We start from the raw sequence: 26,890 nt of genomic DNA, 5'->3' as shown, positions 1-26,890 counted from the left end.
CTATTTTAAACTGCACGATTTTACTGTCAAATATTTAAGATCATTTTTAAATGTTATATTTTATGTAGATCGCATGCATGTGAAACGTTTAAATGTTATTTCGAAAATGTGAGCTTTTAGAAAGAAAAAAAAAACATATATTTCCGCACTTTTAAAACGAGTAGACGTTCCCAACTGGTACCAGAGTTGTGCCAAGTATCTATATGTCCAGGAGATCTTGGGTTCGACTCTGGGGATGCACAAGCTCCAGTTCCTGGGCTGGAGAGTTCTATGAGTAATGACGCACGGGAAAGCCCGTGAGGGAAAAGGCCCCAGTGGGAACCCAAGTTGGGACAAGGCCCCCGAGGGAGCCCAAGATCGGGATAGTCCATGGTCGTTACAGTTTTGATCCATATATATAGGTAACTTGAGTCCGATGTCTATAATCAGAGATTGTCTCTTGTCCTCTGATACAATCAGCTTTATTACCGAAATAGGTTCCTGCATAAGAGTTACAGAACAATCAGTCCTGTTTTATACTAAAATCGGTAAAGCGTATTTAATGACTTAGTATAGCATTTAATGGTACAATAAATGCTTGGTACTAGATAAGATAACGGTAACAATTAAGATTGAAACAATCGAGTAGAAAGCCGTTAAGTTCTGATCCAGTAGAACTAAGTTCTGCTAAGCCATTGAGTATTAACTAAAATACTGTTTCTGATAGAGCAACTCAAAAGCTACTGTTTTGTATAATTCTTCTGGTTGATATTATTCCTACTGGTTTTAATACTTATCACCACAATAAAGTTAAGTCTAACAATAGCCCAATTGTTTATACAATTTTCATGATACAAGTTGGCAACATCCCTTCGTTATCATTCCTAGTTTTTAAAAATACATTTTTCAACACTTGCTTTTAAAACAACACCCTTCATTTATTAATCCTACTTTTTAAAAATATATTTGTCAACACTAGCTTTTAAAAATATTAAAAATTCAAAATATCTGTCGAATTTAGAAAAACCTATAATGAACTTTATATTTGGCAATATTAAATAAAGTTTATACTTTCAATAGGTAATGGAAAAATAAATTTATTTGTCGCACGTACTCTTACTTCTATTCTAACTAAATATAAAGGAATTACTATTTAAAATTCATCATATTACTCTTATTCTATATTAAAAAGGAATAAATTCCAAAAACCTTGATATTTTAAATTAAAGAGATATAAATCAAATCTTTTAATTGAATTTTCTTGAATATATTTTTAAAAAAATTGTTAAAAATTAAAAATAAATTAATATTAATAGTTTGATTACTTGTACTTAAATTCATGAATTTATTTTTAAAATAACACGCGTGGCTTGGAACATGAATAGAGAGTCAATAATATATTAGGTATTTATTAATAATAACAAATAGATAGATAACTGGACCAAATTTTCCTTTGCTATTTCACGAGTACTTGAGTACATAAGGTCAAGTGCTGAGAATACATGGAATTGGTATAATATACATCTATTCATTCAGAATTAAATTCTGTTAATATACATATATATGATTATATCTTAGCTAATTAACTTGTATATATGATGCATCAACTAAATTATTATTTTAACTTAACCTGGGTGATCGGGCTACAATTATATATATATATATATATATATATATATATATATATATATATATATATATATATATATTAAGAATTAGTTGTTCCAACTGATAAGAAATCTATAAAAGGATGAGCAATAGCAGTCATCTCCTCTTCGTTTCGATAGTTCGTTTGATGATTATCTGTAGCTAAAGTATATTCTTGTTGCTCCACTTCTTGTTGTTCATGATCTATGACTTCACTTGATCTATTCGAATCTGTATTCACTTGGAGAAAATCAAAGAATTCCACTGCTTTACTGCTATCTGCATTCATAGAAGAATACATATATTTATGTCACACTTTAACATATAAAACTAAAAAGGGATCGAAAATATGCTAGTAGATGCAACAATGATTTAAATATTTTCAAGGTCGAGAATCTACCTGTGTATTAAAAGTTAGTCATCCTACTCAAATATTTTAAATATAACAGTAAAGCTTCGGGTTTTGAAGATTGAAGTAGAGGTCAAGAGAATAGTTGTTTATTCAGAGCCAACAATATTTTCTTTGTAAATTGTTATTCTTAGCATAACTTGGAGAATTATTTTGAATATAATAACTGGATCATTATCAATCAGAAGTTAGTGGAAAGACAAACTTACAATGTATGGAATGTTTAATTTAGTCTGTTATTTTACACCCTCAATATCCTAAATATTTATCCTAAGTCCAAAAAAATATCCCACACAGTGATAGGTTTTACAAATTACAAATTGACATATATTTATATAAGTGAGACCGTCTCACGGATACTAACTATATATATAAAAAGATAATAACCAAAATGGTTTTTTAAATTTGTATATTATGTATTTTGGTTTTGTAAGTATTTAAATTTGAGTTTGCTCTTATAAATTAAGTTGTATTTTGGTTTTTGGTCCTTTTTTTATTGAGCACTGATGTGATGCCGGTTTCATTAACATTTTCCGACGTCATGTTAACAGTCAAGCAAGAAAAGACCAAGAGCCTACAGGAAAAAAATTGAATACTTACTGCAGGCACCAAAACATAAAATAGGAAATCATTTGTCTATTTTCCTTTAAAATACATATGTGTGTACATGTGTATAATTGTAAGTAAAGTTATGTACCTTCCGCTAGAATGGCAACTCGGTCAATTGGTTTGTAGCATTGAAGCTCCTGCATATGTGAGATGGACTGGTAAGTGTATGTTAGAGGGTGGCCAAATCTCTCGGGAAATTTCTCTACAAAGCTTATATTTTTTCCAGCACTAAAAACGGCAGATGGGATATTGCTTTCTTGTTTTGATGAGGATGTTTCTTTATCATTTCTCAGAGATTGTGAACTTCGTTTGGCATAGATTTTTGACCTTTCTCTCCATTTTCGAGCCATGATAACATGCCAGTGATTCTTGACTGCATTATCTGTGCGTCCCGGAAATAAACGAGCAATTATAGCCCACCGGTTACCATGGATCTTGTGACTCGCCAGAAGCCGTTCTTCTTCCTCTTCTGTGAAGGGGTTGCGGTTGATTCTTGGATCTAATTGATTGAACCATCTTAGCCTACAACTCTTTCCTAATAAGATATTTGAAAATTGAAACATAATATAGTTAGTTGCTTGGGTACTTCAAACTTCATTGACAAATTACTATATAAATTAAACCGGAGGCATGATTTTAAATAATTTTTAGCTATTTAATTTGTTTCTTTCAAACTCCAACTACTTTATATATATTTAGTCTAAACAAAAAGTGTGGCACAAATAGAGAGGAAAAAAATTACAGATCCCAAAAATTTTTAATAAAAGGAAAAAAAAAAATTAACAGGTCACTTACAACCGGTATAGGCATATATATATTAGGCTGTATCAAAATTGAACTGAAGATTTGAAGTATTTAGTATTATATATATCAGGGATGGAGCCACCCAACCTAGTATTTCGTATCATATAATTATATGTATATATAGTGGAAAACTACAAATGATATTGTCCATTTTATTACAGCTACTATTGAAAAATACAGAAATCTTATATGGGCAGGCAAGAAAATTTGAGCTTAAAAGAGATGAATTTGATAAAGCTAGATACCCCTTGTGTTTCAAGCAGACATTCCCACAATTATAGGTTTTAATTCTTCAGATTAACAAGAAAACAAGGATGAACAAGGATTACTTTAACCTTCAAGTTGCATGAAAGAAGATTGCTTTATCATAAAATAAAATCCTTTTCATCAATATCATGCAACATAACACCCCATTTATATCTTTTTTTATTTCAATATGCCTGCAGATTTGTACTCGTCAAAGTTATTATCTTTGATGTATAGGTAGAGAATTTCACATCAGATATGTTTAACTTAGTGGCTCAAACCATTAGGTTAGAAACTACTCTCGATGTATTCGAGAACCGTGAGAGGCGACAAATAATATATTTTCTAACCTAGACAGTTGAAGATCAAAAAAATGATCAAATCTATAAATATATGTGTGTGCGCGTGTGTGTATGCTTATTCAATCTTAGAACCTGATCTACCCTTTAACTTTTCAGCAATCGCGTTCCAATTATGAGGTCCATATCTTTCAACTAATTCCCGCAGCTTTTCGTCTTCGGCCGGCCTCCAGTGCCCTCTACTGCACATCATCTCTGTAAGAAAACCCTAATTCAGCTCCAAGATTTTATTTCTACTTTTCCCTTCTGGAAAAAGGATGGATCGATCAGATATATCACACAAGGTTTGTGTAGAATATTATTATTTATGAAGATGGCTTCAATTAAGATTTCCAAATGAAAGAACCATGGCTTTCCTATCTAAATTTATAGGTAAAAAAATAGTAGATTGCAGATTAAAGAAGAAAAGGTGTTTTCCGTTAGAGAGTGGGAGGATTTGGACAGACCAGTACCACCCATTGATGATATATCTAGGCTAACAAACACTTACTCATATACAATATATATGCGCGTGTACACATACATATGTAGTTGTATGTAATTCTCTCTCTCTCTCTGTATCTCTCTAGTTTGTGAGAGAGAAAAGATGTTGGGTGGGGGGGGGGGGGGGGGGGGTGGTGGGGGTGTGGTTTGGGGAAGATTGCTTGGTGGGATAAATCAGTGTTGTTCTGCTTTCAACATCCCTCACAAATTCTGACCTACAATACCCACCTTTTCATTTTACTTGCTAACTGTGCATATAAATTTAATTTATATTATTAGTAAATATATTATTTTCAAGATTAATTATATTGGTGCATAATTAAGCTATTTGCGCTTGTTTATATTCAACGTATTCTTACCTAAATGAAAACTAACTGGTAAACCTTAATGAACAAATGCAGGCATGACTACATACATACATATATATATATACATATATATATATACATATATATATATACATATATATATATATATGTGTATATATATATATATATATATATATATATATATATATATATATTGTGCGTATTTTAGTTAACAAATCCGTAATATATATTAATGATGACAATCATATATTATTATTGTTAGAGGGAAAATATTCATGTTTATCATGTAAGTTATCATGTTTTTAATAATTTAGTCATTTTGAACTATTTGTTAAAGTTGAGTTTTAGAGTAAATTTGCATTTTTTTTCCTATTTCTTCGTATTGTTGATATGATGTCGTACAAATTAGCAATTTTTCGGTGACATATCAACATTTTACATATCATGTCCTACTGCTACGAAATATGACTAAAACGCTATACAAAACAAAGTTACAGTTCTAAAACCTGATTTTGACAAGTTAGATGACGAAAATAAAAAACAATGACAACATATATACAATATCGATTTGACGATTTTCCCTTATTATTTTATTATATGATGAATAGATTGCAAGCTAAAAAAGTTTGGTATTGTTGTTAAACCTTAGCTTTTGAACAAGCATCGTACGGGGTTAATTAATTAGGTGTGGAATAATAGAATATTTTCGAGTCCCAACTGATATATTTGGACAAAAATATAGAAATTGCACGTGTAGACAAATCCAAGAAACGCAGATATACATTATTAATTCCTTTTTTTTGTCTCGAATTTTTGCTATAAAATTGAGAGGCGCCAATGTGTAACGAACCGTACTTCTCATACTTAAAATTTGCGGAAAAATTAAAAATTTTTTAAATAAAAACATCCATACGGTCGTCACTCAACATTCATAAAATAAATCTCACAATCATCCGTCACCAATAAAATTTTGCTAAAAGAAACTGTCTCCAAATATTTAAAAATCAGAGTATTTTAAACTTGCGTAAAAACATAAACATTGCGGTCCTCGGGTCTAGCCTGCCACTCAGCCCAAGCCTGCCCCTTGGTCATCACCTCCTGTCTCCTCAACATAGTCACCTGCATCGATCAAGCCTAGTGAGTCTAAAGACTCAACACGTATAAACTGGGATAACAAGTACTACGTAATAAAAATCGCATGCATCTTAAAAATAGAACGTACATAACTTGAAACTTGAGCTTGCATAATAAACTTGAACTTGCATACATATATAGACGTGTCATAACGTGAAACTTTCATGATCATAACTGCATACTTGAGCATACTAAAATATACATGACTTCATTTTGCATAGAGGATGTTTCAAAGCAAGTGACCCATACATAATAAACGCCTGATCAGACACACCACAGTACTGGGCTGACAGGGACGTATCCACTGTCGCATACATAAGATCCCCGTTCATAATTTAACGGGCTGGTTGGTCCCCGTTCATAATTTAACGCTTTCCAACCACGATCTAACCCGTTCATAATTTAACGGGGCGGAGAGGTCCTCGGCCACGTTCACCGACTTCCAAACCCATTCATAATTTGGTCACAAGACAATTAGCATACCTCAAAAACTTAAAATATTTTCTTTGCACGTCATACATACTTACTTGGCGTTGAGGGATTCGTTGGACTTCGATCGGGGCCGTTGCTGCAACATACTAACATGAACTTGCATACTTAACTGGCATAACTTAGACGTAGAAATCATACTTACTCCTAAGCTCAATCAATACTTAGGACATTCTAAGTTTTCCCATGACTCGACCTTGAAAACATCATATTAAACCTTAGCATACAACCTCAAACCGAATCCTAAGTGATGAAAGAATGTATCCCAAAAATAGGAGGACACGGACCCCGTGCCTAGGTCCGGGCTTGGGTCCGTGTAGATACTGCATGGTGTATGTGTCGAAAAGTAAAGGCACGGACCCCGTCTATAGGTCTGGGTCAAGGTCCGTGTAGATACTGTGAAGGGAACACTTGGAAAGGAGAGGGGCACGGACCCCGTGCATGGGTCCGTGTGGGGATCCGTGTACCTGCGGGACAAGTAAATCTTCGGAAATTCTGTCCGGGTTTTTTTCTTACTCGACTAGACCCGATTGTACGGACCATAAACCGGCACCCCGAGTCATTCCTAGAACCCTAAGGAATTATACCAACCCAAGTAAACATTAAAATTTCCCCAAGAGCAATTAACCATCAATGACAACGACACAACCCAAAATTCGGCACAAGGTTTTCTTCCTATGACTCTTGATTCAACTTAGTGCCTATTGACACGAAACGAATCATTAGTGACCGTCCCAAACAACATAAACAAGGTACCTATACGCAGCAATGGTCACCCGTCGACTCCCAACGAAGCCTGCAACATAAAACTCAAGAACACATATTTTCATAAAAGTCGCAGTTTGAGCAGTCCCACGAAAAACGCCATAACTCACTCAATTTTTGTCCAAAAATTTCGAATCATATATAAATCGAAGGTATCGAAATGTTCTACAATTTTGTAGGTGAAAGTTTTCTCAAAATATGTACCGAAAATTCACAGTTTAAACGGGAACAGTAAAAACGAGTTTTCAGATCTAAAATTCAATCAAAACTGATCCGAATCAATTTCTGCTCAAACGACGAACGTCACACACATATTTTTACGCATAAAACAACGCAACACATAATATGACATGATCGATGCAGAAAGAACAGATTATACGTGCCTTTTTGATATTAAAAATACCGTGACCACGATACCGAAGCGAGAAGGAAGCGAGGCTTGATCCGGGACGAACGTGGCACCGATTTCTTGCAATAAAATCCACCGAAACTTGCAGGGAAAAATAATAGGGGAGGGGCGGCTGCTCGAAGGAGAAGAACCCTAAACTTTTCTATCTTTTAAAATCTGAAAAATAACTAGTGTGTGTGTTGTGTGTGTTATACGTGAGTTTTAGTGTGTGTAAACATGTGTGTGTGTGTGCGTTTAGAAGGTAATTAAGGGGAGATAATTTAGAGTAATTAATAATTAGCACTAATAATAAAAAAAAATATACTAACTCTCCCTTAACTTAACAACACCTCTAATAAAATTAAAAAGGGTACATGATCTAGACTTTAAAAGTTTTTAAAATTCAAAACTCACCTAACAATTAAATTAGACTTTTAAAATACCAAAACTTAATAAATCATTCAAAATGCTCCCTCCTTAACTTAAAAATAAAATACCACAAAAAAAAGAAATTGCCACCAATCGTCGCCGGTCTCTTTTCCTCAATCTCGCCTCGAATAATCGCCTGAAACATGAAACTCGAAAGACATTTTAACGTGCATCACATATACATAAATAATTTAAAATAATGCATTTAAATAAATCATGCATCGCTAACACTCATTTAAAATTAATTTAAATGATTTAATAATTAAATAAATGCATAGGTTATACGTGTATTAGATTTGGGCACTACACAATGAGTATATGTTGTTAAGAAAAAATATACCAAATTGCACATGTACGTACATGTTGTTAAGAAAAAATATACCAAATTCTTGTGGATCTGTGAGTCTGTGACATAATATTTCATGTATTCTATGTTTGTTTATTATCAAAAGAAATCAGTTTACACATATTTCTTTCATATTTTCAAATTGATTTTTGAGTTATTTTGGGTAAATTAATTGATGCATATTATATATATACACGGCCACACCATAGAAAATTAGTAATTAATTTCTCCTTTTTTTTAATAATTAAACTTGCATCTTTTTACATAGAAAAATAAATAGTTCAGGTACAATATACTAAATCACAATAAAATTACATCCAATACAATCTGGATAATAACATAACAGATTTAGTATGATAAAATAAAATCATGTTAATTATTATATTAACATCTAGACATTGATTAAAAATCAATGCATTGCCTCATCCATTCAAAAATAAAAAATAAAAGGTGAGAATATGACAGATAATTATTTACCTACTGAAAATATTGTCCACGCCCTAATGAAACAAAGTAAGGGTAACCTCAGATTGGTTGGGAATTAGGATTACGGATAGAGAGATTAAGACTGCTTAATGGAATTAATGAAAGGTATTTTTCACACATTTATTCAAAAAAATCTTATTACAATATAAGAGATTATACATGTTTTACCAAGGCACAAGTAGCATCTTGCTCTCGTTACTTTCGAAATTTTGAAATAGTGTATATATATCACCAATTTTCAATAGTAAATTTGTATTATCTTAGGGGAAAATTACATTTTTTTCTTCATGTATCTTGCACATTTTTCCTTTGGATCATGTTTTCAATTAATTCATGGTCTTCGTCTGCTATTTTTTTTAGTTATTTGTAACTAGAGTGCTGGCATAAAATCCGACACGTCAGTGATATCCGACATCACATCATCATTTCTAGATGTCATATAATTATTTCAGCAAATTAATAGATTAATATATTTAAATTAACCAACAAAAAACAAAAGTACATGCAAGTTCTCGTACAAAAAATAGAGTTATCTCATTTTCTGAAATAAAATGATCCACTTTATTCTAACCGCATTAAGAGGTAATGCAATAAAGATTATCCCTAATTTTTGTTTGTATAATTGTAAACAAAGATTTCATTAAAATATGAATACGTGTGTGTGGCACTTATATAGCAAGTACGGATGTCAATGGGTCCAGGTTGGTTCAATTTTTCGGACCCGTTTGAGTAAGGGTGGGCATAAAACCTGAAAAACCGAAAAAATCGATCGAACCGAATAATTCGGTTTAAATGGTTCGGTTTTTCGGTCGGTTAAAGTTTTGAAATTTATGAAATTCGTGCCGAACCGGCCATATTATTGTTAAGTATAAGGTTTTTTATGTATAATGGCCATGGGTCATATTATTGTTAAGTATAAGACTTTTTATATATAATGGAACTATTAAGATTTAAAAACTTAGTATCATTAATTATCAATTTTCAATCCGATCGTTTTTTCTTCTTTGTCACCAGTCGATGATTTCTTTTCTTTTATGTATATATTTCTTTAATTTTTTATATAATAAATTAAATCCCAGAAATTAAATGTTTTAAAAATACTATGATTTAGATTTTAAAGGCATATAGTGACGTATAATTTTATTTCGTAACAAATTTTAGCTAACCGTATATAACCGGCCGTATAAACCGAACCGTACTACAAAAAAATCGAACCGAACCGTAATAAAATGGTTCGTTTTGGACTAGAGATATTCAAATCCGAAAACCGAAAAATCGAACCATTGTAGAGTAAAACCGGACCAAACCGACCATGACCCACCCCTACGTTTGAGTATGGGGCGGGCATAGGTCCTATGATACGCGCCTCATATATGTGGATATAAATTGATGTGCTCGAGAAGATGGTTGTGGGGTGAGGTGGAAGGTAAATAACTCACATTTTTATTTTGTTATTGTACTTTCATTTTAATTTTGTTACTGTACTTTATCTCTTTAAATTATATTTTTTAACGGGTTTAAATTACAGTTTTATTTTTTCAATGTATTTTCTTTCTTTAATTTTGTAGGAAATTCTTCAAGTAATTTACCAATTTCTCCCACCATTCTTGATGAAGATCAGGAAGATGATCCTGAAGATTGTGTCTGAATTATTGCTTACTCTCTGATTTTATATTGATCTGTTTAATTTCTGTTATGAGTTATTTTTGAGGATGTCAAGACTTTTTTTGGGAGAACTAGTAACTCTTTTTTTATGTAATTCGTTATGTCGTGAAAATACTTTGTTTGTTATTATTAAGTATGGTAGAAGACATAAATTAGTTTTCTATTGTGTTGTATTCAGAGGCTTGTTTGTTTCGTAATTCAGTCATGTGATAAGGAGATTACTGTTTTCATTTTAAAAAAAAAAATCGGGTCTCGCGGGTCTACCCGGCCCCATTCGTATTCGAGGTGGGATGGGTCCGAATAAATATTTAATCGGGGTGGGACGAGTAATGGATCAAATTTTTCTTTATGTGGAAGGTCTTGGGTTTAGTCATACCCGCTTCATACCCATCCTATTGACATCTCTAGTAGCAAGCACTAATGTTGGTAAAACATTTTAAAACACCAATTTATTTAACAAGAATGGTAAAGTTTCAAAGTAGTTAAATGGAGCATTTAAAAGGGCATGTAATAACGGATTTTCCTATATTGTTGGCTGGTCATACCTATTAATATTTTATATTGTTGTTATAACTGTGAAAGAAAACTTAAATATCCAAATACCACCAAATTAAGGAAACTTTTTTTCTGACGGAAGGAAGACCTATTTTGACTGTTGGCCAACCATTTTCATTTCCTTCTATAATATATAATACCAATATTAATGGTTTTATTATTTATTTAATTGAAATTCTTGTCACAACATTGTCAATATATCATGCACCTACCATCAATAAATTATAATCATAACAAAAAAAAACCTAATTTTATGGATTGTTGTTTGTCTGGAGAGTTATTGGATTATGGGAGCATTTTATAACAAGGTTTAATCTTATTTAAAAAGGATAAAAAAAAAACAACTTTAAGTATTTTGTTAGAACTTGGGGTTAGCATTTATGTTTTTCAGAACACTTAAAAATACTTGCACACACATATATATACATATATCAGAAAAGTTATCCTTCCCGCCGATCTGTGAGAAACTAGCGCTTGATGACGTGGCGGAAACAATATACATGAAAATACCATAAATTTATGTATTTGTATACGTTGCTGATTTTCCGCTTTTGTTCTACGGATACATGTTCTCTCTATATTGATTTAGTCAAACTTGTAAGAATCTTGGGAGCTTTGGAATTTGTTTAATTTGCTTTTCTTATAGTCACTGATGTGTTGGCTTTTCGTATTCGAATATTTCATCAGATTTGTATATTGCAGGTGATAATATGAAAAGTTATATATTAGGAGTCAGAAATTCTAATTCTTAAGAATGCTGATCTTATTGGCAATCGGAAATTTTCTTTTGTGATACTCACGGAAATTTAGGGTCCGATTCCAGCAAGTGTCACTAGTCCAGACGCAGGTTTTGAAATTACCCTGAGCCTGAAATCACAAATAAGATCGTTAGGAGGGGGCCAGGAGGGTGTCCTGGCGTAGCCCCTCCGACGCTCAAGTCAGAGACTGAGGATATATGGGGGGAGCAGCTAAAGGTGTTGCTGAAAACAATATAGTGAACTCTTTAACTGAACACTCAAAACTGATATTTATATGAGAATACCTGGGCCCTTGGTGGGCCTGTCTTCCATTTGGGTTAAGGGGTAGTGGGCCCATCCATGGGATATCACCAGTCTTCCCCTCCCGAGTCGAACTGAATCGCAGGTTCGAAGTTCGATTATTTGTGATGTCATCGGGTTATTGGGTGCGAATTTTGCAGTATTCCTATGCAATTCATTCACCAGCTCTCCTCGCCTACGCCTCACCTGCGCGTTAACCCTAGCGCCGCCTCACAACCACTCCACCGTCACTTTAGCACGCAGCCCCAGTCACCGCGTCCCTTGAACCCAATGCACGCCCCAGCACGCGCCGAGCCCCAGCCAGCGCGCGCCCAAGCCTCCGCTGGCCCAATCCAGTGCCCGCCCATCTGTACACTCGCCAGCGCCTCGCCGAGCACCCCTGCCACGCTCGCCTCGCCCCAGTCACGCGATCGCCCTCGCGCAAGCTCGCCCAGGCCTCCACTCGCCCAAGCCAGTTCTCGCCCATCCGCATGCTAGCCCTTGCACTCACGCTCGCCCTCGCCATCTGCTAGCTCGCCTCACGCCGCCTTTCCTCGCCCCGTTGCACACGCTCGCCCCTGCCGCCCATCTCCTAGCGCTCGCCCATCTCCCAGCTCGCCCAGTGCTCGCCCCGACCACCGCTCGCCCCCGCGTGAGCTCGCCCAGCGCCTGCCGAGCACCCTTGCCAAGCACGCTTGCCCAGCGCCACAGCTCGCCCACGCCCGCTGAGCGCCGCGCCCCGTCTGCTCGCCCAGCGCTCGCCCATCTCCCAGCTCGCCCAATGCTCGCCCCGACCTCCGCTCGCCCCCGCGTGAGCTCGCCCGGCGCCTGCCGAGCGCCTTTGCCAACCCCGCTCGCCCAGCGCCCCAACTCGCCCACGCCCGCCGAGCGCCGCGCCCTGTCTGCTTGCCCACGCGCAGCCTCTCGCCCTAGCACAGCCCTCGTGCTCGCCCAGCCACCACCGCCACACTCGCCCCTCGTAAGCCCCGCCCAAGCATGTTGAGATTTTTATTTTGAAGAGGTTACAATAGAGATATTCCCTTGTGAATGATTGTTTCCCCGTAAACTCTGCTCCCCGTAAACATCTTTCGTTATCGACTAACCAAATAAATTTTTCTCCTCCCAAACTCTGCTCCTTTACTAGGCGATGTCTTAGCAGGAAAATATAATTTTCCTCCTCCACTCTGCTCCTCTGCTAGGCGACGCCATAGCAGGAAAATAACATTTTTCTCCTCCCAAACTCTACTCCTCTGCTAGGCGATGCTTTAGCAGGAAAATAACATTTTTCTCCTCCCAAACTCTGCTCCTCTGCTAGGTGATGCCTTAGCAGGAAAATAAAAATTCACCACATCCACCCTCTAACTCCTCTGCTAAGCCGGGTCTTAGCAGGAAAATAAAAACTCAACACCTCCACCCTCTAACTCCTCTGCTAGGTGACGCCATAGCAGGAAGATAAAATTCAACACCTCCACCCTCTAACTCCTCTGCTAGGCGATGCCTTAGCAAGAAAATAAAATTCAACGCGCCCACCCACTAACTCCTCTGCTAGGCGATGCCTTAGCAGGAGAATAAAATTCAACTCCTCCATCTAACTCCTTTGTTAAGTGATACCTTAGCAGGAAAATAAAAATTCAAGACCTCCACTATCTAACTCCTCTGCTAGGTGATATCTTAGCAGGAAAATATAAATTCAACACCTCCACCCTCTAACTCCTCTGCTAAGCCGGGCCCTAGCAGGAAAAATCAAACTCTCACCTCATCATCTCATAACTCCTCTGCTAAGCCGGGCCTTAGCAGGAAAATAAAATTCAACGCGCCCACCCTTTAACTCCTCTGCTAGGAGATGCCTTAGCAGGAAAATAGAATTCAACGCCCCACTCTCTAACTCCTCTGCTAGGTGATACCTGAGCAGGAAAATAAAAACTCAATACCCCCACCCTCTAACTCCTCTGCTAGGTGATACCTCAGCAGGAAAATAGAAATTCAACCTCCTCACCATCTAACTCCTCTGCTAGGTGAAACCTTAGCAGGAAAATAAAAATTCAACACCCTCACCCTCTAACTCCTCTGCTAGGTGATACTTTAGCAGACATATTTAATTTTTCACGCTGCTCCTCTACTAGGCGATGCCTTAGTAGGAAAAAATAAAATTTCTCCCCGCCCCAACTCTGCTCCTCTACTAGGCGATGCCTTAGTAGGAAATTTTTTTTTTCCTTCCAATAAAACAACATTCATGAATTAAAAAGAAGAACCCGATTTTATTGAATTCCAACTGATTACATGAGAAAATGTAAAGATGAATTACATCAACGATAAAATCCAGAATGATATTCCCTAAAGTGATAAACATTCCAGGGACTCCTTAAAGCCTTGCTTTGAGTATTCTTCAAGTAATAAGCTCCAGAATTAAATTTCTCAATCACTCTGAAAAGATCATTCCACTCTGGGTCCATCTTTCCCCTCTGCTCTTCTTGTACCTAGGACCAAGCCACACATTTCCTCCTTTCCTAATCATGTTAACCTCCAAACGCACTCTCTTCCCCTCTTCTTTCACTATCCCCTCATAAAACCGACGCGCGACCCTCTGATCCCCGCATAAAACTCCAACCTCCTTCCCTACAGGAAACTTCAACTTCTGATGATACGTGGACGCTACAGCTCTGAAATCCTATAGGGCTGGTCGCCCCAGAATTCCATTGTAAGCGGATGGGGTGTCCACCACAATAAATGTTGTCATTTTTGTTACCCGCCGATGCTCATGTCCCAAAGATAGAGGCAGGACAATCTGACCGAGCGGTGGGATGGCATGTCCAGCAAATCCATATACAGGAGTAGAGATTGGCTCGAACTCAAATACCTCCACCTTCATCTTATCCAAAGTGCTCTTGAACAGGATATTAACAGAGCTTCCATTATTAATAAATATTCGTGCCACATCGTAATTGGCAATGGTGGCCGTTACCACCAAGGCATCGTTATGAGGAGCCACAATGCCTCGGAGGCCATCCGGTCCAAAACTAATGACAGGATCCTGGGGTAGGTCCGCACCCCTAGATATTTCAAAATTCTCCAACCTCCTCCCATGCGCCTTTCGCGCTCGCCCGGAATCTCGATCAGTAGCTCCCCCCGAGATCATATGAATCATTCCTCTCGTCGGGTGGTTATCCTCATTCGTTCTCCTCCTCGATTCCGCGTGCTCCCGAGGGCCATCCTGACCTCGACCTTCTCTCATCGGCTCCTCGATCCTTTGATGTTTCCAGGGAGGGCCTCGACCCCGCATAGAAGATGGGCGAGATCTCAGTTCACTCCCGGACGAGGATCCTTCTTGTCTACCACGCGGCGGAGGTCGAGCACTGCTCTCAACTCTCTGCGACTTCTCCCCCCTCTCCCCTGACTCCCTCACCTCCATCACCTTATCCCAACTCCTATTCAAAGGTACATGTGAAGAGAATTGTCCTCTACTTCTGGTCATGTCTTCCTCCCTCTCACCTGCACCTCTCTTCTTACTTCCTCTCTCGGATCCCTCCCCCCTACTCCCTCCGGGTCGGTTTTCCATCCTTCTGTACCGTTGGGCATCTTCCAAGTTTATATATTTTTCCGCCCGAGATAACAGATCATCATAACTTGATGGAGGTTTCTTCACTAAGGATTTAAAGAACTCTACTCCTATAAGTCCTTGGGTAAAGGCACTTATCATGATGTCAGGAGTGGCCGCGGGTATCTCCAGCGCATGCGTTGTTGAAACGATGGACAAATTCTCGCAAAGTTTCAGCCTCTTGTTGCTTCATCCCAAACATGCTCAAATAATTCTTCTGGTGCCTCTTGCTGCTGGCAAATCTATGCAAGAAAGCTGTAGCAAAATCCTCAAAAGACTGTATGGAGTTGGGTTGCAGGGTATTAAACCATTGCTGGACTGACCTCACCAACGTGCTCAAAAACACCCTGCACCTGATTCCATCTGAATATTGATGCAACAAAGCCGCATTCTCAAATCTCCCCAAGTGTTCTTCGGGGTCAGTATGTCTATCGTACTCTCCCACATTCGAGTGTCAAAAATTTGGAGGAAGTCCTTCTTCTAAAAGGGCTAGTGAAAAGGGACTTCCTCTCTTGGGTGCTCGCGCTCTGCTTCCCAACCGCTGCCTCAACATTTGTATTTCCTTCCACATTTCTCTCATCTCACCAATCTCCCCACTTTGGGGGGGGGGGGGGGGGGGGTGCTGTGTCTCTTCAACACTGCTCTGATGGCCCTCAGCATGTTCCTCTTGCTCTTGGCGAGTGGCTTGCTCCTCAGAAAACATAGATTCTTGGTTCCTCTTCATAGCCTCATCCACTGTCCGAGTGATAAAATGGCCCAACTGCTCCAGGGTCAAGTTCCCCACATTTTCATTAGGAAGGGGTTGCTCGACCCTGTTCTCTTGACGAGGTTGTTCCTGTCTCGTCTCAAGATGCGGTTGTTCCTGTATTGTCTCAGCATGAGACTGTTCAGGTCCCCTCTAAGGATGCGATGACGCTGAGTTAACTCTTCTACTCCTTCTCCTCCCTACCATCTCTACGTCTCAACTCAAATGTTCCCATAGACGGCGCCAAGTGATACTCACGGGAAATTTAGGGTCCGATTCCAGCAAGTGTCACTAGTCCAGATGCAGGTTTTGAAATTACCCTGAGCCTGAAATCACAAATAAGATTGTTAGGAGGGGGCCAGGAGGGTGTCCTGGCGTAGCCCCTCCGACGCTCAAGTCATAGACTGAGGATATATGGGGGGAGCAGCTAAAGGTGCTGCTGAAAACAATATAGTGAATTCTTTAACTGAACACTCAAACCTGTTATTTATATGAGAATACATGGGCCCTTGGTGGGCCTGTCTTCCATTTGGGCTAGGGCCCTTGGTAGGCCTGTCTTCCCTTTGGGTTATGGATGGGCCAGGGGTAGTGGGTCCATCCATGGGATATCATTTTGTAATATTTTTTCTTATCCTGATGATTTTATGCCAGCAGTATTTATATATTCCAGGTGATAATATGACAAGTTATCTATTATAAGTCTAAAATTCTAATTCTTAAAAATGCTGATATTATTGGCAATCAAAAATTTTCTTGTGTAATATTTTTTCTTATCTTGATGATTTTATGCCAGCAGTGGAAGAAGAAAATAGTGATACCCCTAGTTGATGATCATCGAAAGCCACAAATTGGGAAGAAATTCGAATCAGAAAAGTATGCATTTTCATTATATAACTAATATGCACGAGAAACCAGATTTAGCACAAGAATAAGCAATAGCAAGAAAAATAGGATTGTTGAAACATTTTATGTTCGCAATCTTAATTTTGATGTTAACAAAACTTGCTACATTGTTTATAATGATTTACTTTAGTGCGCAGGTAGCTAGGAACTGATCAGGTTTCTAACTGATCAGTTAAGCGAGGTAAGACTGAAGCTGTCGAAGACGCCAACTGAAAGTATCAACTGATCTACCAAACTGAACCAGTTCAATTGATGTATCGTAAAAGAGTTCAACTGATTGTTCAGTTAATAAGAGGTTCAGCAGGGGAACCTCAGAAAGCGCAAGCTAGCTGAAGGAGTGTTCAACTGATTAACAACCCAACTGAAGATCAGTTAAAATGAATAATAGTGAAATCAGTTCAACTGACGAGCCAACTGATTTCACCAGCCCAACTGAAGACCAGTTCAGAATATCAGTTTGGAGAAATCAGTTGGAGATCAAGACAAGATGATTAAAGTGGAATACAGTTGTGCGCAAAGGTACAAAACATTTGTCCAGTCAAAGGACAATAACAGACGTTGCATCAGAGCATTAACGACAAAGCAGCTTCAGAAGAGCAGTCAAAAAGACGAGACACAAAGTCCAAGGAGTTGATTCAAGTGCAACGGATACATTAAATGAGCCTCACTGTACGTTCAGTCTTCCCGATTATAAATAAAAGACCAGTGAAGACTCAACAACATAGAGAGAACATAACACAGATAAAAAAGGGCATGCTTCAGAGATTTAACAGCTTAAGAGAGAAGCATTCAGCCCAGTTGTGATGAAGGAACACTTCAAAGTGTTATCAGCTTAGATAAGAAGCCTATTTCCCTCAGTATGTGAGAACACCTTTCAGGTAGTTTTCAGATATCAGTTCTCACACACACACACACTTTCACCACCACTCAAATACAATTTGCACAAAGACAATAAACTTTTGTATGTAGTCTTTCTCGCATAGACGTTAAAGAAGTGTTGACTGGAAGGTGCTGCCTTCAGTCTAGTGTAGGAATTCAGTTAAGGCAGTGGGTGTAACGTCAAAAAAATTTGAAGGTCCACGTGAACCACATGCATGCAAATTATTAAATTCTTTGGTATTTTATTAAATTTTTTTAAAGCATTTAAATGCATATGTTTATTCCATGAATTTGTGATTAATTCATGATTTATTTAAAGTTCATGCAATCTAGGGTTTTATTCTAAACTATATGTTTAATTATTTTGTGCATTTTAAACATAATTCATGCATGATAGGATTTAATTCATTAAATTTTAAAAGTTCATACATTAGGGTTTCTAGATGCATTTCGCGCTTAAACAAGGAACGGAGACCGGAGAATTTTCAGGAAAATTATTTTATTACATGATTTATTTTTATAAATTAATTTAAAACGTTTTCAAGTGTATTTTTTGAAAAAAATTTGGGTATTTTTACCCGCATGATTTTATTTTTAACGACACGCAAATTTTATCGAATCGGGGGACGTTTCGAGGTTTTGGCTAATATTTTAAAAATCTTTCCAACACGAAATATTTTTCGGGAGTGCATTTGAATTTAATGGGCCTACTTTTAAGTTTTTAGCTTAAAACCCTTTTCAAACCCTTAATTATCATATTAGGGCCCATTAATTGTTTGATTAACAATTTAATTATTATTATTATATAGTAATCCATTAACCTAAACCTAATGAGTTTGCATAGCCGACACCCCCATTTAGAATCCCTCCTCCTCGGTTTCAGAGAACAGCAACTGTAGGCTTCGGTGGCCTCTTGTTTTGCAAAGGAAAAATTCATTCGGTTCCTCTCATCATTCGTGTTCTTCAATCATCAAGGCACGCATTGTATCAATCTTTTTACGCATCAAACATGTCATATATTCTGATGAACTTGTTCTTGCATGAAATATTTCATCCAAATATGAGCATGAATGGTTTCGGTTTTTACATGTATTCTTGCGTTTTCATGCTTTGCTACTCACTGTTTTGATCATCTGTGCAATGGGATGCTGTGATGGGTGCTAAGGGTCTGGTATTGGTGTTACGTTGGGTTTTTGGGAGCCATACCGATCAGGGTTGGTGGGAGTGGTACGATCGAGAGAAATGTTCCATGGGGTGGCTTGGTAGGGCAAGATCTAAGGTTTGGGGTGTGCTACGGTAATGGACTCGAACCTAGCTGTGTTTCAGACCATGTAGAGTCTAGTAAGATGTTAGGAAGGAGCCATGGGTGTTTGGTCAAGGGAGAAGCGATCCTTGGAAGTATGGCGTGACACGAGAGGTGAGGTGATAGTTTTGGTTGGTTTCTGCACGTGGCTTGTGCAGCGGATTTATCTCTCGGTTTGGCTGGTTTAGAAGGTTCTTTAGAGTCCCTATAGTAAGCCTTAAAGGCTGGACAGGTGGGGAGTAGAGGGTGGACCGAGATGTTTATGAGTTGGGGGCATGTATTGGGTTGTGATGGTAGAAAAAAGGGGGCCCGAGTATATATTATAAATAGTAGGTGTTGGTCGAAATTGCATGGTGTTAAAGGGCATAATCTAAGTGGTAAATGAGTTGTTTAAATTATGGTTCAAGTTGGGAAAGTTTTGGTTAAGTTTCGGTGTGATTCAGGTTAAATTTGGGACCTCGGTCCAAGTTTTAAAACGAATCGATTAAGTTGTGAATTTGGCTCGAGTTTACGTCTAGGGATGCTTTTAAAAATGTTTTGGGAGGTTTTTGAGGAGTTTGGAATATTTCGGGTCAATTTTAGAGGTTAAGGGGTGAAATGATAATTTTGGGTTTACAGGGGCAAAATGTTCATTTTGTACTAGGGTGAGATTTGGTCCTGGCAGTGTCCCTGAGCACAAATATATGATATTTTAAATGTTTATGCATCATTTTTATGATTTTTACGCAATTATGATAAATACTTCGCATGCTGGGTTCAAAGGAAAAGTTACGCATATGAATGTTTTTATTAAGTGATGAAAATGATGATATTTTTGAAGGATGAGAATTGGTTGTGACTGACGATGTATATGTATACGATGACATGAGATATGATGAGCTGAGGCCCGAGCTCAGTGGGCGGGTAATGATGTCTCTGATGTCTGCTGCCGCCAGGTAACACGGTTTTTATAGATGGATCCATCGAAAAGAGCTAATACGAAAGTCACAACTAATGAACTGAATTCAATTAAAAGAAAATGTTTAAGTTTATGTTGATTTGATGAGCTGTTTTGACACGTACATGATGACATGATTTGACACGATATGATTCTATACGACACGTTTATGTTACGTTTTTAAAGCTAATGAAAGATATGTTGAGTATGGTATTTTTCACTGTTGTGTGCTATGTATATATATTTGCTATTAACGGTGCAGGTGTGTTGAGTCTTTAGACTCACTAGGCGTGTGTGATGCAGGTGAGCTTAATGATGAGGGGACTGGAGGTGCCGAACTCTGAGTAGGCAGATCTGGTGCAGTAACACGACCCGAGGACCACATATTTTCCGCAATATAAATTATGAAATTTGAAAGGAGATGAATATTTTAATACGTTGATGATTTTAAGATTTTTATATGTTTATTTTTATGTATGAGTTATGATAAGTTTGGTTATTTTAAACTGCACTATTTTTTTACTGTCAAATATTTAAGATTAGTTTTAAATGTTATATTTTCTGTAGAGCGCATGCATGCAAAACATTTAAATATTATTTTAAAAATATGAGCTTTAAAAAAAAAATATTTTCGCATTTTCAAAACGAGAAGACGTTTTAGTGGGTAAGTCCTAAGCTGGGTGAGTTTGTACAAGGTGTGGTATAAATCAAAGTCTTCTAGTGAATCCTACCTGTGGTGGTAGAAAGGATGACGTAGGAGCAGTTGAAATCTCCGAACATTCATAAACATATTTTGTGTATTTACCTAATTAACTATCGTTTTCAAACTAATTTAAATATTTGAGCATCCGTTGGTTCAGTTTTCATCATAACTGAACTAATGAATGCAAAAACTAATCTAGTTTTTCTGTTATTCAGTTACACAATATATACAAATATATCAGTGTTTCTTAACGAATAATTATTTCGAGTGTTTTTCGCTTGATTATATATCAAACTCGATCTAATTCATCGGTGTAAACATTCTTAGAACACGAGGTATTGCAGCTCTTGGAGAATATTTTGTTTGAAGCACCTCACGTGCTTTGTATTAGAACCAACAAGTGGTATTAGAGCTAGTTGTTCTAAGAAGGACATTTGAAAACTGATATTTTAAAATATGTTTTAAAATGATATCTAAAATGGATTTCAAAATCCTCTTTAAAATTTTATGCGTTTGTTATGAGGAAAGAGAGGGTTCCTGGCTCAGCAACTAACATTGTAGGCACTTCTCTCTCGATTCATTAACTTTGTTGTTTTAAATAGCTTGCAGGGTTTAGAGTTCAACTGGCATCCGTTCAACTAAACTGCTCTGAAGACAAAATTTCAGTTGCAAGTCTATCAGTTCAACTGATCAACAAACGAAACCAAACTACCAGCTAAAACTGATGAGTTAAGTGGAGTTTAATTGTAGTGCCCAAATTCAGTACAAGTATAACCCATGTATTTATTTAATTATTAAAGCATTTATTTAATTTAAAATTAGTCTTAGTAGTGCATGATTTATTTAAATAGAGTATTTTAAATTAATTATGTCTATGTGATGCACGTTAAAATATTTTTCGAGTTTCATGTTCAGGCGATTATTCGATGCGGGATCGAGGAAAAGACCGGTGACGATTTTTAGCAATTTAAAATGTGGTATTTTATTTTAAGTTGAGGATGGGGCATTTTAAATAATTTATTAAGTTTTTAGTATTTTAAAACCTTATTTATGTATTTAGTAATTTAAGAATTTAGAACTTTTAAAATAAGTGTAATTATTTTAATTGAGTATTTTGATTAAATTAGCGTGTGTTAACCTTTAATTAGTATTTTAATTAGTTAATTTAGCACTAATTTCTCCTAATTAAAAACCCACACACATGTTACACACACTCACACACACGTACATATTTTTACACACACTAAAACACACAACACACCATACGCATCTTATTTTTAGATTTTTAAAAGAGAGAAAAACCTAGGTTTCTTAGAACCCTTGCAGCCGCCCCTTCCCTCTCCATCGTCCAGCAAACTTTCGTGTGTTTTCTTCAAAGATTTTAGCGCCAATTTCGTCCCGGATCAATCCTCGCGCCATCTCTGCTTCGGTATCGTCGTTACGGTATTTCAAATCATCAAAGACACATGTATTCTGTTATTTCTGCATTGATCTCGTCATATTATGTGTCGTTTTATTTTTATGCGTAAAATTTTATATTTGATGTTCGTCATTTGAGTAGAAAATGGTTCAGGATCAGTTTTGAAAAAAATTTTAGATATGAAAACTCGTTTTTAGTGTCTTTTTGAATACTGTGATTTTTCAGTCGTGAATCTGAGAAAATTTTCAACGTGATAATTGTAGAACTTTTTGATACCTTCGATTTGATATAAAATTCGAAATATTTGGATAAATATTTAGTGAGTTATGACCGTTTTCGTGGGACTGCTCAAACTACGTTTCCTGAAAATTATGTTAGTGATATGTTCTTGAAGTTATTGGTTGCAGGCTTCGTTGGGCATCGCCGGGCTTGTGCTACTGCATTTTTATATGTTATGGGATGTATTCATGTGTTATTTGGTGGTTCGTTTGGGTCGGGATTTGCTTGGGATGTAATAGAAGTCGTAGCAAGCAAAACGATGCCGAATTACGGGTTATTGTTGTATTGAAGTTACTTGTTGATGTTTGGGAACGTTTGGGGTGTTTTTATGGGTTTGAATCAATGTAATAACATCCTAGGATGATCTTGAGGTGTTGTTCATGATCCTTAGGCTTGGATTGAAAGGTTGAATGAATAAGTTAGTGAATTGGAATTTTCGTGAGTTTGCAAGTCCAGTGCCTACCCGGACCCCTTCCCGGACCCCAACACGGATTCCATGTCCGTTTTCTTTCAAAAATACGAAATTCCAGTGCCTACCCGGACCCTTACAAGGGGACCGTGTACCCTTTTTTAAAAAAAAATTTATTTTTTTATTTTTTTAGGATTTGCTTCGGGGTTCTATATCATTGTTTAGCACCATGGTTAAAATTTATTTATGTAAAAATATAGGATTTGTTTTGTGGTTTTATGTCGTGGTTTAGTACGATGATTAAACGGGGTCAAGTTCTGAGCGAACTAGAATGTCATAAGCTACTTATTCATTTTGGTGGTGAGCTCGAGTACCTACGTCTAAGACATGCAAGTTAAGTATTTAAATTCCTGTTAGTATGTGCAGTAGCGGCCCAAGTGAGATCCAACGAATCCCTCAACGCCAAGTAAGTATGTTGACGTGCAAAAGAAAATATTTCAAGTTTTTGAGGTATGCTAAATGTCTTGTGACCAAATTATGAATGGGTTTGGAAGTCGGTGAACGTGGCCGAGGACCTCTCCAACCCATTAAATTATGAACGGGTTTAGATCAGGATATGAAAGCGTTAAATTATGAACGAGGACCGATCCGTCCGTTAAATTATGAACGGGTATCTCATGTATGTGGCAGTGGATACGTCCATGTCAGCCAAATACTATGGTTTAGTCTGATCAGGCGAAATATATTATGGGTCACTTGCTTTGAAACATCCTCTACGCATAATGATGAAGCTATGTATGTTCAAGTATGCAAGCATGTTTAAGAAAAGTTTATGTTGATGGCACGTCTAAGTATGTATGTACGTATGTTCAAGTTTTATTACGCAAGTTCAAGATTTAAGTACGTACACCCTATTTTAAAGTTGCATGTGATTTTATTATGTACTACTCGCTACTTCCCGTTTATCCATGTTGAATCTTTTGACTCACTAGATTTGATCGATGCAGGTGAGGATGTTTATGAGGAGGCTGGAGGTGGGGACCAAGGAGCAGGCTTGGACTGAGCGGGAGGCTAACCCGAAGACCGTCATGTTTTACGTTTTATGCAAACATTGAATACTTTTTCAAACTTTAACTTTCAAATCTTTTGTTGCAACAACTTGTGAGATGTACAGTTTAACTCTTTTAATAAATTTTGAAGGTTCACGTTTTATTTAAGAAATTTTCAAAATTTTCCGCAAATTTTAAGTAGCAAAAGTACGGTACGTTACAGTTGGTATTAGAGCGGTGTTCTTGTAAAGGGTTATGCCTACTGCCAGTCGCAAGAAGCTCACGAAGTCACACGTCAAGTCTGTAAGTTTTAAGGTTTTAAATTATTTCATATAGTAAGCATCAAGTCATGATTTCAGCATGTGCATGTTTTAAGTTCAAACTACGTGCATCTTATGATACTGGTATTATGTTCATGCATGTTGGGTTTAGGTGTTGGGTAATTGTTAGAACAGTATGCCTCCCATGCGTAGGATTGTGCGTGAAGCAGGCGATGAGAATAGGAAAGCCCAGGATGGGGAGAGGGTCACTCCTCCTCGTCCACCCCAGATATACCGGCTCAGATGCTTGCAGGGATGGCCCAGTTCTTCGCACAGTTTGCGGGGAACTAGACTGCAGTAGACACAAGGGCGAGGCCCAGACTGGAGGCACTCTATGAAAGATTTAGGAGGATAAATCCGAAGGATTTTTCGGGGACCACTGACCCGATGATAGCGGAAGGATGGATTAAGTCCATCGAGGTAATCTTTGCATTTATGGAGCTACATGATGCTGACAGAGTTAGATGTGCCACCTTCTTGTTGACTCGAGACGCAAGGCTTTGGTGGGAAAGCGCGTCAGTGTCAGTGAACTTACAAACATTGACGTGGAATGGGTTCAAGGAGGTTTTCTACTCCGAGTACTTCACTGAAGAAGTACGCTCTCGCCTGACCAGGGAGTTCATGTCGCTGCGACAGGGAGACAGCAGCGTGGCAGACTTCGTTAGGAAATTTGAGAAGGGGTGTCACTTTGTACCCTTGATGACAAATGATGATCGGGAGAAGATGAGGCATTTTATGGATGGGTTGTGGCCGATCTTGCACCATGATGTTCGAGTTGCTGGTCCTACGACTTATACAGTTGCCGTGTCGAGAGCTTTGGCGGCAGGGTAGAACCAAAGAGACAATGAGGTCGATGGGTTTGGCAAGAGGCCCTATCAGGCACCTTGTCTTGAGGAATCTTTGTAAGTCATTAAGAAACTTAGGATTAAGTGGATATGAGTACTGGAATTAGGTTGTCTAAGACTACTTGAGTCGTGTAAGTTTTAATTTCAAATTTATAGAATAGGTGATCATACGGGGATATTGGGTGAAATAAAAAGGGAATTAGTTATATTCAACATAGGTTACCAATGTCGAATATTAAGATTTTTATCGAGTAAGAAATCAAAAATATTTTTATGATGATTCTAGAATTCTGTGGGTTATAAGTGAAGTGATTTATTAGAATTAGTCCATCATTATCAGGGGGAAACTTATTAAGCTTTATACGTTAGAATGAACTAAGTATTAAGGATATGTCAAAGTGTGACATTCGTTCGAATGAGGAAGATTTAAGTGACTTAGGCCTTAACTATAATGTAATTGGGAAGGAAATAGTTTAAGCATGTGTTTGATGCTAGGAAGGTTTTATTATCTAAGCAGAATATCGATATTGTAAATTTTGGGATTTTATGTATAGTGTTACTCGAAATTTAAGATTAGCAGCAATCTTTATTTGGGATGTACATGTAAACAGCTAAGTTACGTAAGTTAGTGTCGTATGGTAAAGACTCGATTCAAGGATCGTAGGTCAATATTATTTCGGGGTTAAGATAAGGTTTAACTTTTGAGTGTAGTACCAAGGATATAAGTTGATCAATAACTTTTGGTGCTAAGATTTCTTAGATTGAACTGCATAAATGCTAATGTAATAGATCGATGAACATTCAGGTATAGTATAAAGAAGGTAAGATACGATAAGTTTAAACATCCATTTCTAATATTTGGAATTGTGAGAAAAGTCAGAACTCGAGGTCATAGTAAAGTAAAACTAAGACAGCCTTCAGAACTAGATATGGGCATTACGAGTTCTTAGTGATGCCATTCAGACTGACGAACGCTTCAGCTATTTTCATGGACTTGATGAATCGAGTATTCTAGCCCTACCTAGACCAATTCGTCATAGTATTTATTGATGACATTCTTATTTACTCGAAGGGCCGTGAGGAGCACAGTCAACACTTGAAGACAGTTTTGCAGACCTTGCAGAGTCGCAAGTTATTTACGAAATTCAGTAAGTGCGAGTTTTGGTTGGAGAAGGTAGCATTTTTGGGTCATATTATATCTAGCAGTGTGATTGAAGTGGATCAAGCCAAGGTGACAGCGGTTAGAGATTGGATTGAACCAAAGAATGCCTCAGAGATCCGCAGTTTTCTGGGCTTAGCCGGTTACTACCGTAAGTTTATTCAGGGGTTTTTGTCGATAGCCGT

General features: G+C 37.4%; 1 protein-coding gene and 1 long non-coding RNA gene across 3 annotated transcripts; one reads left to right on the top strand and one right to left on the bottom strand.

The window, feature by feature from the left end:
* Positions 1-1,427: 1,427 nt before the first annotated feature.
* LOC140840426 (transcription factor MYB54-like) lies at positions 1,428-4,531 on the bottom strand. Of its 2 annotated transcripts, none has more exons than XM_073207624.1 (3): positions 4,138-4,531; positions 2,733-3,179; positions 1,428-1,905 (listed from the first exon to the last, which is right to left on the bottom strand). In XM_073207624.1, the coding sequence occupies exons 1-3, from the start codon at positions 4,244-4,246 to the stop codon at positions 1,688-1,690; spliced, it is 774 nt and encodes a 257-aa protein (XP_073063725.1). In that variant the 5' UTR covers positions 4,247-4,531; the 3' UTR covers positions 1,428-1,687. The 2 variants fall into 2 exon arrangements, with proteins under 2 accessions (XP_073063725.1, XP_073063724.1); XM_073207623.1 differs by having other exon boundaries at positions 4,129-4,527.
* An 8,816-nt stretch (positions 4,532-13,347) lies between these two features.
* On the top strand, positions 13,348-14,248 carry LOC140840955 (uncharacterized). The gene is made up of 2 exons (XR_012120065.1): positions 13,348-13,592; positions 14,057-14,248. It is a non-coding gene; the product is annotated as an uncharacterized lncRNA (long non-coding RNA).
* The last annotated feature ends 12,642 nt before the right edge of the window (positions 14,249-26,890 follow it).

The sequence above is a fragment of the Primulina eburnea genome, chromosome 9 (assembly GCF_022965805.1).
Source record: "Primulina eburnea isolate SZY01 chromosome 9, ASM2296580v1, whole genome shotgun sequence".
Lineage (NCBI taxonomy): Eukaryota > Viridiplantae > Streptophyta > Magnoliopsida > Lamiales > Gesneriaceae > Primulina > Primulina eburnea.
Note: the sequence above shows the minus strand (reverse complement) of the source record. Positions and strands in the feature narration are given on the sequence as shown.